Source organism: Camelus bactrianus, chromosome 25 (assembly GCF_048773025.1).
Source record: "Camelus bactrianus isolate YW-2024 breed Bactrian camel chromosome 25, ASM4877302v1, whole genome shotgun sequence".
NCBI classification, from domain to species: domain Eukaryota; kingdom Metazoa; phylum Chordata; class Mammalia; order Artiodactyla; family Camelidae; genus Camelus; species Camelus bactrianus.
Genome location: NC_133563.1, coordinates 7,755,488 through 7,769,629, shown reverse-complemented (window position 1 = coordinate 7,769,629; position 14,142 = coordinate 7,755,488). Strand labels below are relative to the sequence as shown.

The 14,142-nt window shown below is 31.3% G+C and overlaps 1 protein-coding gene across 12 annotated transcripts in view; it reads right to left on the bottom strand.

The window, feature by feature from the left end:
- The window catches only part of VPS13B (vacuolar protein sorting 13 homolog B), a 627,348-nt gene that overhangs the window by 560,189 nt on the left and 53,017 nt on the right, over positions 1 to 14,142 (bottom strand). For all 12 annotated transcript variants that reach the window (XR_006725148.2, XM_045517216.2, XM_074352638.1 and 9 more), the window contains exons 7-12: positions 11,650 to 11,824; positions 7,915 to 8,183; positions 2,908 to 3,003; positions 2,326 to 2,448; positions 1,726 to 1,863; positions 683 to 770 (exon numbers count right to left, since the gene is read on the bottom strand). Coding sequence is in view for 11 of the 12 variants with exons in the window: in XM_045517216.2 (XP_045373172.2) it covers positions 683 to 770; positions 1,726 to 1,863; positions 2,326 to 2,448; positions 2,908 to 3,003; positions 7,915 to 8,183; positions 11,650 to 11,824 (889 nt within the window). In the remaining variant the exon portion in view is untranslated. The remainder of the gene's footprint in view (positions 1 to 682; positions 771 to 1,725; positions 1,864 to 2,325; positions 2,449 to 2,907; positions 3,004 to 7,914; positions 8,184 to 11,649; positions 11,825 to 14,142) is intronic.

The following is a 14,142-nucleotide window of genomic DNA, read 5'->3' as shown; positions in this document are numbered from 1 at the left end:
AACATAATAAGAATGAAACACATAAAATAATAAAAGATTGTCCATAGTTTCTAGAACTTATTTCTACTTTTCTGCTTGAAACAACAAATTCTTTTTTAATAAAAAAATCTATATAATCTTTTGTTTTCGTGAGCAAAATATTTTTTTATTTAAGTATAGTTGATTTACAATGTTATGTTAGTTTCAGGTGTGCAGCAAACTGATTCAGTTATACACACACACGCACGCACACACACACACACATATATGTTCTTTTTCAGATTCTTTTCCATTATAGGTTATTACAAGATACTGAATTTAGTTTTCTGTGCCATACAGTAGATCCTTAGGATCTATATAATCTTCAAAATATATGTTTTGAAAAAGAAATGTTTATTTATGCTTTTTGACAACTTAATATAAAATTTGATGTATCAAAATTTTCAATATTTGATACATATTAGAACTAATTCTAGTTAATAATACAAAATGCCTTTTCAGTCAGTTGCACAAAGAAAGGACTAAAAACATTAAGAATCTAAGAAAACTCTAACATGACATTAAAATTAAACCATTCCCCAAAGTAATGGAAAGTTAATCTGATGTAACAGAGTGCAACACTAATCAGGTAACACTTGATTTCTAAGAAGTGTTTGTTTCTGTTGTTCAAGGAAAAGCAAACATAAAGGAAAGAAACCAGTACCTTTGCCACTGGCATTCTCCATTGTATACAGGTAATCCATGTAAAAAGCCCCAAACCTTTGCATTCCAGCTATCTCAGTGTATGTCTCCTGCCAACAAAGAAAAGCAAACAGAACGGATGTTGTACAGAGGAGACTTTTGAGTTTAAAATCTAATAGGTCAAGAATCAGACATATATCCTAACACAGAATATGTACCAACTCAAAGGATTAACAAAACGAAAGAACAGAGGTTATTCAAAGAATTCAGTTACAAAAAAGTTAGTGTTACCTCTGCTACAAACCACACAAAAGGACATCTGTAATTCTACTAGACAATTTAACCACTTCATCAATAATGTTTGGTTAATGAATACCTATAATGGAGCAGGACAGTGGTTCCTGATCTTTATTACCAACACAAAACTGTCAAACATATACTCTCAAATAGAGTTACTCCTTAAATATTTTAGTACACTTATATAAAACAGTTCAAACACTAAAGATATACTAAAATATTTTAAATACATGTTAATTAGGTAAAAATTAAATTCTTTTATGTTCAACTATAAAATTAAGTTTGTAGTGAAAAGGGCTAAAATGTAAATTATTGATTCTATTAAACTACTCTTCAGTAACTTTCTTTGAATTTTTTAATTTATGCCCTAAAAAGTACATTAACATAATCTTATACAAAGAATTCAAGCAATACTAAGATATACACGAAGTCCAACGTGAAATTCTTCATCTCTTTTCATTAATTCCACACTTCAAAAGTAACTGAAATTCAAAGAATAATTCTACATGTTTCTTCCATGACAGTTTTAACAGTAGGGAATGACTAAGTGAACTACTGTGGCTATATACTGTATGAAAGCAGAGATCTCTGTGCACTTCCCAAACCTCTCTAGATATAGAAGCTGGACAAAAGTATTCTAGATGTTTCAGTAAACAACTAGCATTCAGAATACATTATTTTGAGAAAAAAGATGGCAATCACAAGTATTCACATAAAGTGTCCATGCAAACACAGCCTAGAATTTGGCTCAAATATATATTCTCTGACCTTATGATTAGCTGCATCCAAGATAAATTCTGCACGAGTACCATTATTTTCTGGGCTTCGGTAATCAAATAATGAATTTGTGAGGTATGTCAAACCTTTTACACTCAAATTTTCACCACAAATGAAGAAACAGGCTTCCTGAAAATAAACACAAAGTTTTTTGCACAGGAGGAAAAATCATTAGACAGTTAAGGAAAATAAAACTTTGGTTTTATAACACTAAGTCAGTAGTCAATACAAATCACTTCAACTTGAAGACCTGTAAAAAGACAATTTTCCATTGCCTATTTTGGCAAAGAACATTTTAACAAACCAAAGAGGAACTCCAAGTAGCTGCCATAAACAAGAAAGAAGAAACATTTATGAATTGGAAAGTATTTGGAACTACTGTCCAGGTGTTAAGTACTACCAACTTTCTAAATTCCCCAGAGCTCTATAATTTCTTACAGGGGAAAATAGTAAAGTTCCCTTCTCAAGCCAAAGATATATGTAGTCCAACAAAATTTTTGGTATGGTTAAACACTTCAATAAGCACCTCATTATCCCTGCATTCTATCCAAAAAAAAAAAAAAATGGGTGAAAGTGGAGATTTTGACTTACGGTTTCAGTTCTATTCATATTCTCTTCAAAATCTTTAACACCCATAATTCCTTTAAGGCACATGGCTCTGCAACCTACAAAACCAATCTGGCAATCAAAGAAAGGCTCTCCCATCATAAGGGCCTACAAGAGGAAAGGGAACATTAGAACTATGAACTTGAATTTCATAGAAATGTTACAGGCTTTCCTTGTAGAATTTCTAAATTAGTTGAAACATCTCTAGGATTATGACCTTTCCAAATTTATTCTCCTCAGATCACAAACCCTATTAAAGTAAGAAACATCTTTTTTGTCTCTGTATCATCAAAACTTTGGATCCTCAACTGCACTTCAAGAACACTAATCCACACATCCATATGAGTACACACAGGTCAAATGGAAAAATGAAAGAAAAAAATTAACGTCACATATCACAGTAAAATCTTTGTTAAAGAAAAATTATTTCAAACAATACTGACCCTGACAGAAACAGAAAACTTATTTTTTTAAAACTACCTATGATAAAAACCTGCATTTACTGAATACTAACTTTAAGGACCATTCAAAAGATTTTTAAACATATGTTCAGTGTTGAAAGATTACCTCAACTGTAGTTCCTTCTTGTTCCCAACACAATACTTCTTTAGATTTTACTTTTTGAGGGCTGTAATAACTACTCTCGGCTTGCATTTCAGTGAGCTAAGAAACGATATAAGAATATTAAGTAAGTCAAATTAGTAGTAAATGGCAATAAACTGTCATTACTATGATGAATTGATGGAAACAAGGCCAATTTTAAGACTCGGGAAATTTAATTATTAAGCAGGAAAACAGGTGCAACAAAAACAGCTGTAACAGATTATCCATGGTATAAAGGCTGAATATGCTAGTCTAATAAATTCATATGGAGTATTTAAGCACCACTTTATTTTATTTAACTCCTTTTTCTTAACAATATTTCTTAAAAATGTGAAAGCTATATAGCTATAATAGTCCCACAGTCATAAAATGGCTCATATATTCTGCCAAAAATTTAAATATACTTTTTAACCTCAGTTCATTTTATATGCACTATTCAATCAGATTTAGTTGAATCATTTCTAAGATCTCTCTCTATCTGTAATCAAAAAGAAAGCTGTGAAAAAACACGGATTAAACAAAACTTTTTATAGTTCTATGAGCTAAGCAGATTCACGGCTGTTTACTAAGTACATAATCTCACAGCATGTGTCATAGACTCATTCGATCATGCAAATACTGAGTGCCTGCTAGATAACAAGTACTAATCTAGATGCTGACAAATAAATGTATATATTTATATATATTCTTGCTCCTCTGAAACTTACAGCATACATTTCTATGTATCCAAAAACCAATTATTTTTAAAAGATACTTTTCTTAGGGAAAAAAAAGATATTTTTCTAAATGCAATGTGGTATCCTGGTTTGGATCATGTTACAGAAAAAGGTCATTATGAAATTAAAGTATAGAATTTAACAATAACGCACCAATGTTGGCTTCCTAGTTTTGACAAATGTACTATGATAACATAAGACATTAACAACAGGAAAAACTGAATAAGGAGTATATGTCACATGTCTGTACTATCTTTGCAACTTTTCTCTAAATCTAAAACTATTTCAAAGTAAAAATGTTATTTCTTTTTTAAAAGATATTCTCTCCATGTTGCTAATGACTCAGTGACCTCACAAATGATCACACTTTCAAAAAAAAAATTAACTTAGGTCAAAGCTGAAAAGCTATACTTGTAAGCAAGATAACCTCTATATATTGAGAATCAACTAAATTATTCTCATTCTTTATAAAAAATAGCTTTTATAAAATTTAAGCTTTACTTCTTGGAGGCTTCTAAAACAGGTATACACAATGTTGCTGTTGTAAAGTACAATTCTATAACCTAAAATGCTTAAGTAAAACTGAATATTTTAAACTTAATTAACCTTCAGCTGTCTACAATTATTCTAGAAAAAAAGCAATTAATTGATTAAAAGGACTCAAACATTACAAGAATAATTTTCAACATTATTTTTTAAATGCTACCTTTAATTTGGCATGATTTTTGTTGGATTAATATCAACTGTTCAGAATGCTAATGTAGAAACATGACCTTATTTTCTGACCAAAATATGAACCACAAATTAATTCCATACATTCTTCAAATCCAAGCTGAACAATGAATTCTGTTTTCTTTCTAAATATCAACATATCTCCTTTACAGAACCTTAGAAAGACAGAAATGTTTCAAATTTTTTAAAAGATGTATTAACTAATGACAAAATACTAGCCCAAAAGTCTATAAAAGTTTTATATATGCCTATTCTGCCTGACTCAGTTTAATACTATTCTTCTCATCAATGAAGTTCACAGAAAAGTACCAGCAAAATTTCAACTTTGAAAGTAAATACATAAAAAAAATCACAAGAAAAGATAGTTCTTCACTAGCAATCCTTAACTTTCCTCACAAATTTAAATTAAAAATAACTTCATTTGGATCATCTAAAACTGGCAAGATATCTAAACAGTTGGCAACAGCTGGCTTTTTTTTTTAAAGAGTTCTATATTTCATCGTTTTTATTTTTGCAGATTGACCCATATCCCTTTAATTTAAACAAAGCTAAATCAATGAATTTCAACTGCAAATTTTATAATACAACCTAAAAATAATTTATTTCATAAAATTCATAAACAGTAGTGCTAAGGTAGTACAGCTAATGTAGGCATTTTTATCATTTCTGCCCCAAACTATTACCCCCCTAAAAAATATTCCTTAAACCAGTCAAGCCATGACTATACTTTTGTTGAAACTTATCCTCTATATTTCGTAGCTTCTGTCAAATTAGAAAATACTGAATGGTTTTAACAAGAAAAATCTTTAAAAACTGTTTATTTTAAAATATTTTTAATCTACCATCTGCTAGCGTTAATAATTATATAGCTTTACTACTGATTTTAAAAGTTTACTTCAAGCAGTTAAACAATCCAAGCTAAATTAAAGACAGCAGAGCAGAAATTTGATTTTTCACAGCTACATTTCCAGTATCTAACAAGTTGCCTGGAATAATACCTTTAATGCTACCTCACAGGTTGAACACGTAAGTTTATCTTTTTCAGATAAATGCCTCCATGAAAAAAATAAGCCCAAAGACAGATAAAAGTAAAGAAAAAAATCTAAAAGAGGGTCCAAAAATATAGAAAAATGTAAAGCAGATGGGTAGATGGATAGATGATGGATTTATTCAACAAACATTTATTTGCTGAATATGTACCAGACAATTTCCAAGAGTCAGAGATACAACTAGTCTTTTTTTTTAAAACCACCACTTACTGAGTTTGGTGTACAATGGAAAAAGAACAGCCACTACTTTCTGAAAAGGCTATTATGCCTTCCTCTATCTGATGGACATTTAAGTTGTTTTAGCTGTTTGGTCATTGTAAATAGTGCTTTTATGAAGATTCGTGTACTTTCATTTCTTTGAATTTAGTTTTCAATTCTTCTCAATATATACCTAGCAGTGTAACTGTTGGATCATATGATAATTCTATGTTTAACATTTTGAGGAACCGTCAGTTTTCCACAGCAACTGCACAATGTTACATCCCCACCAATCTTCCCATTTGTTGCTAACCAACTCCAACTAAGATTCCACCAGTGTCAAATCACTGTTCTGGACAAGATCAACAGTAATTTCCACATTGCCAAATCCAATCATCCATTCTCACAAATAACCTACTCCCTCCACTAGAAAACATTCATGGCACTTCTGGACAGGCACTCTATTGGTTTTTTCACCTACATCCTGAGTCACTTATTTTCAGTTTCCCTCACTGAAATCTCCAAAATGAAACTCCTGATATTTATCTCAAAGCTAATCCTCTCGCCATACTCCTCCATCTCAGAAAATCAGAACTCAACCCTCCTAGTTGTGTAGGACTCATCCTTGGATCCTCTTTATTTCATTTATGTCTCACAATAAAATCTATCAGGAAGTCCTGGACACTTGACCTTCAAAATACATCCAAAATCCAACTGCTTTTCACCACCTCCACTTGTTACCACCTAGTCCAAGACATCATAACTCTTGCTTCAAAACTGCAATTCTCTGTCCGATCTCCATACTTCTGCTTCTGTCCCCTAGAATCTATTCTCAACACAGCAAACAGAGTGATGCAATCTAAAATATAATTCAGATCGTCCGATAACCACTATGCTAAAAATTATCCAAAATCTACCTATCTCACCCAGGATTGATGACCAAGTCCATAAAATGACCTACATGGTTTGACAATTTATGGACCTTTCTCAGCCCTCTCTGACCTGATTTTGTACTGCTTCTACATTAGCTCACTTTGCTCTGGCCTCACCAGCCTCCTCACTGTTCCTTGAACTTTGAGGGCTTTTAAATTGCTGTTCCTAGAATGTTCATTCCTACACATCAACAAAGCTTCCTTTCCCACAAGTCTCTACTGTAATATCCCCTTTCCATTAAGCCCTTCCCTGATCATTCATTTTTAACTTGCATAATCCCATCCCATCTAGGGGAAGCATTCACTATTCCTCTTTTATTTTTCCTACATATAATAATGGGTATACTATATATCTTACTTGTTTATAATAACAATTTACATTTTAAGAGGCAGAGATTGATAGCTGATCTATTCACTGTGGCTCTCTAGAGACAAAACAATGGTACATAGATAGCATTAATATGTATTAATTTGAATATATATACTTGAATGAATTTGATACTGTTCAAGAATATTACATGTACAGTAGTACTATTATAAAAAGTCAAGAAATAAATAACACAAAATAAAGGTTGGGTTATAGTTGAGGGGCAAAGAAGACATTATATAATCAAAGAAGAACAAATAAGGGGTACCAAAGTACTAGTGGCATTATATTTTTTTAAAATAAAAGTGACCACCTTATTATTCTTTCACCTGAAAATAACTATTATATAATCTCTTTTAAGAATGTATTTTACATGTATTTGTTAATGGAGGAAGTATTCAAAGTATTTTAAACACAGCTGAAAAATAGAGTTAGATTAGGAACTAGATAATAAAAAATTAAACAATCTTAAAGAAAGATAGGTGAAAAAAAGAGAGAAGTAAATAACCCTTTAAAGAAAATTTTATATATATATGAAGTATGTATATAAACGACCCTTTAAAGAAATTTTGTAGTGAAGGAGAGCTCAGAGATGAAATAGTGGCTGGAAAAGTATATGAAGTCACAGGATATTTTCTTAATGTGTATTTCTTTCTTAATAAAAATATTAAGGTACCCTGTATGCCAACTGAAAGATTCAGAAGGGACAGAAGAACTTTCCATGAAGCTAATTATAAAACTTTCCTTTTATAATCCTAATAAAAAAGGAAAGTGAAGAAGGCCTTAAGAAGATAGGAAAAGACATCAAAATTCAGAGATTTTAGAAGAGATGACATATGGTTTTAAGAATTAAGGATTGTGAGACTCTGCCTTACATCTACTGAGTATAAAATAAACTAAGCTAGATTCTTACTGGAAATCAAAATATAAACATTAAAGTTGAGAGACAGACAATCAGCAAGAAAAAGGAAACCTACTTTGAAAGTCACAGTTGCCTTTGTACAATAAAATCCTATAGAAACAATAGGATCCTTCAAAGTCTGTGTTTTTTGTTGATGTGTGGTTGATGTAGAATCATTCCCAAGGTAGTCTTCTTCACCATCATCATAACTCACAATTGCAGGCACAAATGACCACGCCCATGATACCCATCCCTGTGGCTGCTCATCCTCCTGCTGTGAATACAGCTCTTGGCCTTTGTACTGAGCCGGATACTGCATATCTATTCTTGTTTCATCTTCTGTACCTAACAATCAAAATAAAGTTAAAAATCAAGAGAATTTAACTAAGGATAAATAGGAATTCGAATTATACAAAGATGTTTCTCTCACGTGATTTTTTCTACATATAAAATATGGACAAATCATACATTGGTTATTATTCTTTGAAACCAATAATGTAGCATTACCACTTTCAAGTTTCTATATGTTGTACTGTATCAATCTCCTTTCATAGTTGACAATGTTACATAGGGAGTAGTTTATCATGTAATTCTAAATGTATTTGATAAACACAAAAAATAAATTCATTATCATTTCACTAACTTAAAAAACAACATAAACCCACCTCCCCAAAATAAGGCTAAAGTGCTGAAAAACTGACTTTTCTCGGAAACATAATACCAAAAAGATCAAGAAACTTTCTTGATTTCCTGATGCGCCCAGCAGAGAAAAAGAATGCCAAGTGTTACTAGGCAAAATGCAACCCCCCAAAAATACTGATATATACAACATAGATGAATCCCCAATATACTATGCCTTTAGAAAGCAAAAACACTCTGTATGATACCATAATGATGGATACATGTCATTATACATTTGTCTAAATCCAGAGAATGTACAACACCAAGAGTGAACTTTAAGTAAACCAAGGACTCTGGGTTATAATGATACAGGTTCATCAGTTGTGACAAATGCGCCACTCTGGAGGGGATGCTGGTAATGGGGGAGGCTCTGCATGTACAAGAACAGGGGGTACATGGGAAATCTCTATATCTACCCTTCAGTTTTGCTGTGAATGTAAAACTGCTCTAAAAATTAAATCTTAATAAAAGGTAAAAAACAGTATTATGTTTGATGAAAGGATCCTTTGACAAGAGAATTCATACTGTATAATTTTATTTACATGAAATTCTGGAATCAGCAAAACTAATCCATGAATTTTCAAAAAATTCAGAACAGTATTTTCTTGAGTGCAGTAGGGGTGGGCAGACAGGTGGAAGAGGGAATGACTGGAAAGAGGCATGAGATAATTTTAGATGTTAATGAATAATTTTTTAGATGTTAATCATCTATATCTTGATGGGTGTTTTACATCACACAAGCATACACATCTCTCAAAACTTGATGAGTAATACACTTGATTAATGCATTTCACTTTGTAAATTCAACCTTTGAAAAAATAAAAAGAATTATTAATAAATATAAACCCTAGTTAATGATATGCTACTGAAGTCTAGGGGTGAAATGTACTAATGTCCATAACTTACTTTGAAAGGCATCAAAAACATTGGTTGAATTGATGGAGAGAAAGTGGTGTTAGATAAACAGAAATACAAGATAAAGCAAGTGTGATAAAATATTAATTGTAGAATCTAGATGATGAGTATATGGGTGTCCACAGTATATTCTTTCAACTTTCCTATATATTTCAAATTAATCATAATAGCAAGGTGGAAAAAATGAACTGAGCACCTTCTATATGCCAGGTTTTGTCCTAGGTGTTAGACATTGTTCCTGTCTCAGGAGTTCATTGTCTAACAGAAATTTGTTGCCTAGTGTGAAATAAAATAAAATGTGTTACACCTATATATGCTTACTAATGTCCCATAAGCTTTCTTTTAAGGTGATAAGATTTTTCTTCTTAACCTGTAATTTGAATCCTATAAAATTTGGCCTTTAAAGATGTACGATTCAGTGGTTTTTAATACAGTCACAAATTGTACAACCATCATCACTATCTAATTTTAGAACATTTTCATGTTCTAAGAAACAAGGAACTCCAAAAAGAAAATCTCTATCCATTAGCAGTCACTCCCCGCTACCTCCTTCCCCCAAGCCCAGGTTACTAATCTACTTTCTATTTCTATAGAATTGCCTATTATGGACATTTCATATGAATGAAATCACACAACATGTTCCTTTTTGACTGGCTGCTTTCACTTAACATTTTCAAAGTTCACCATGTTGCAGCATATACCAGTATTTCGTTCCTTTGTATGGCTGAATAATATTCCAGTATATAGACATACCAAACTGTCCATTCATCAGCTGATGGTCATTTAGGTTATTTCACTTTTTGGTTATTAAGAATAATGTTGCCATGAACATTCACATACAAATTTTTATGTAGATATGTGTTATCAACTCTGTCATATAAACCTAAGAATAGAATTACTGGGTCATATGGTAACTCTGTGTTCAACTTTGTGACAAACCAGATTGTTTTCCATTCCCATGAGCTATACATAAGGGTTCCAATCTCCCCACTTCCTTGCCAACACTTGTTATTATTTGTCTTTTTAATTATAACTATACTGGTTAGTGGCTGTAAAGCAGTATCTCACTGTGGTTTTGATTTGCATTACTCCTCATGACTAATGATACTGAGCATCTTTTCACGTGCTTGATGGCCCTTTGTGTATCTTTTTTGGAAACATGTCTATTCAGGTCTTTTGCCCACTTTTTAATTGGGTTATTTGTTCCTAAGTTTTAAATGCCCTTCTCTAAAGGCTCTAATTATAGAAATTAATCATCAACTTCTCCAAATTTTTCCTGAATCTCAGGCCCAATGCAAATCAATGATTCCTTTCAGCATTTTTCTACTTCAGATCATTCATACTTCTATTTAATCAAATATCCTACCATTCTACCAAACATCAAACTTAACTATTCACATTTCTGTCCACTCCATTATATATTAAGATTCTAAGGAAAGAATTTCTCTGTATTTTCCCACATTACCAACAATAATGTCTTACATACACTAGGTGTTAATAAAAGCAAAATGAATTAAATAACTGAAGTTAACCTGCTAGGTATCTTTCAGTGAAGTATATACTTCATTAATTAATGCTCCAATTAATTAACTAGGTATCTCCAATGAAGCATATAGTTAAGTATAATTACAGTTAATAATAATTACATATAATAATTAAGTATAAATAAATTAATTAGATATAACTCTTGGTGAGACTTCTCAGACAAATTACCAATATAGTTGTTCCTGAACAATGACGGGGTTAAAGGCACAAGTTGAATATCCAGGTATAACTTCACAGTCAACCCTCCATTGTAGCCACAGTTCTGCATCCAAAGGTTTAACCAACTATGGATCATACAGTACTACAGTTAGTATTTATTTTAAAAAATGTGTAAGTGAACCTGCGCAGTTCAAACCCATGTTGTTCTAGGGTCAAATGTACTATAATTTACTAGGAAATCTTGAGGTTGGACTAACTTAAATTTTATGTAACGTACATTCTAAACACTAATACCTATTAGAAATATTAAAGTTATTTTTAGTACGTGGAAAAAACAAAATCAGAATAGAATGCAGAAAAGAAAAAAATTAGTGTCAAACAACCAAAATAAAATCATTCCATCACATTAGAACACTGCAAAACTCAATCTAACGTAGTTTTTAAAGTTTCACAATGATGAAAACATTTTGTAAGAACAATAGTTATAAAATAAAGTTTTTGTTATATTTACCTGTAATGTTTCCTAACATATCTTTATTGTAACAGGTAGAATCGTCTGTTTCTCCATCTTTAAAGTTTCCGATTTCTCCATAGTAAAGAGCAATCCCAAGTTGCATTATACGGATAAACATAGGCAACTGTTGATCAGTGATAGAAAGCTTCAAACTCTCTACTAAGGTATGAATCTGTATTTTGAAAAAAACAAAAACACCAACAAAAGCATATTCAAAGAGAGTACCTTTCAATATAAGTAGAGAAATGTTAAGTCTTAAAATGGAATATCACAGGAGAAACAGTAATGTCTCCAAACTTTTAACATTTAAGACAAAATAATAGTTTACTCTAAAATCTTAAGAATTAAAACAAATTTTGCTATAATGATCAATAAACTTTAGACAGAAAGTATACTAATCCAAACTATATAAGTGGAAATAGAAATGATATTGAGCTGATACAGTCACAATGGATTTCCAGATAACTTTTCCCAGAAGTTTTTGTTATGCAAATATCCACCCTCTAAGAATATGATAGTACTCCCACAAAAACCAGAAAGATCTCTGTCACAACTACGAATAAAAGTTTCATTATGTCATTTTAGTAAGACTTGAATCACCCTTTCCAGCCTTCTTCACCAAAAGAATGCATACACATCCTAAAAACATATGTTAAGTGAGGGAATTACTAACATTAAAACTACAGAAGTAGGCACATGATAAAAATGTTATTGTCAAATACAAAAACCAAGTGAAATATATGTTCAGGAAAGTTTCTTAGACAAATTTTAAATAAGATTTAAACATGATATAAAATTTATAACATGAATCAATTATAAGTGAAAAATAAGATTAATTACTATCCATAAGATACAAATCTTGGTTTTCCTTATAGAAAGAGACGTCAATGGAATATAAACACAGCCTCAATCTAATGGTTTCCTGCTGTTACATAAACATGGAGTAAAACCAATTAAGTCATAAAGTCAAGTCTCCTGGAAGGTTTATTTTAACTACCTGGTATTTGACTGTCTATGAAACATGAAAAAGAGGTAATGATAACCATCATATTTTTAGGCATAAAGGCAAGAAGAACTGTATTTGAAAGGGAAGAAAGTTGTATGGGGCAGGTGTAACATACCATATTCAAATATGAGTATAGGTTTCTTAAAACTGACTTGAAAATCATACACTGACTACACCATAAAGAGATAAGAAAATTAGGGGGGGTGGGAGGGGAGAAGTATGCAGTACAATTCTGCCAAACTCTTCTTAAATTTGAGATTTCTCTGCCACATCCTTTTAAATACTACATAGCACCAAAAGCACCAGTAACAACCTGTCTTAGCAAAACCAATGCCAAAAAATCAACCCTGTATATATGTATGAATGTATTTAATATATCATACACACAAACATGTCATTAAAATATATATTTTATATATTATATATATGTAAGTATCTTTAAAATCAGTAAGATTAATCCCCAATAGAAAAACTGACAAAGAACCTGAATGAATTTTTCAAAGAAAAAATAATGGCCAGTGAACATATTTTCAAAAATCTAACTTCAATAATAACCAAATATTAAAATATACTATTTTTGTTCAATTTTGCATTTTTTAACATGATCATATTTAATGACAGCAGAAGCAATACAGACACTCCCCTTAATGTTCATGAGCATATACATTGGTTAAACTTTTCTGGAAACAATTTTGCAGCACAGATCACAGGACTTAAAAAGTTTAAATCCATTAATAAGATATTTGCAATTACAGAAATCTTTCATAAGGAATTAATCAGAGATGTGCTCGAAGATTTATTGCAGACTTTCATTCCTCTGAAACTGTAGAAAAAAGTAAATTTTCAAAACCAAGAGAAATGTTAAATAAATCACATACCCATATGATCTATATCTCATAGATGATATAATCTCCAGATATACTTTTTTCTCACAAAGACAGGAAATCATAAAAAGCCTAACCGAAATATGAACAAATTCAAAAGCCACTCAAACAAGCATACATAAGAGTCTTACACAAATAATTAGAGTATCTGGAACATTTCTGGGAAATCCCCTGTCTCTGAGGTGATAGATAAGGTTAACCACGTCCATTTAATACATATTTTCCTAGGGATGGGAGTTGGAAGAATGATGGGTCTAACTCAAAACAGCAAATCTTACATCTCAATAGTATTAATAAAAAACTCAAAACTGAATTTCTTTTGAGCACAATAGTATCTCATACTCAGTGACTATCAAAGTCAAAAACCACAAGTCAACAAGCTTATTTATATTAAAGTGCCTTTTACAATGAAACGTCATGGCTAATCAATTTTGAGAACACAAATATTGCTAACACTAAGCTTTCCTCAAGTTCATTTCTTTATACTCTCCTCTAATTTAGCCACATCCTAGAATGCACAATTGAATTTGTACCAATGATCAATAAGGGTTTTTTATATAGTAAGGCTTCCATATATGCATTACTTGCTTTCAAAATATA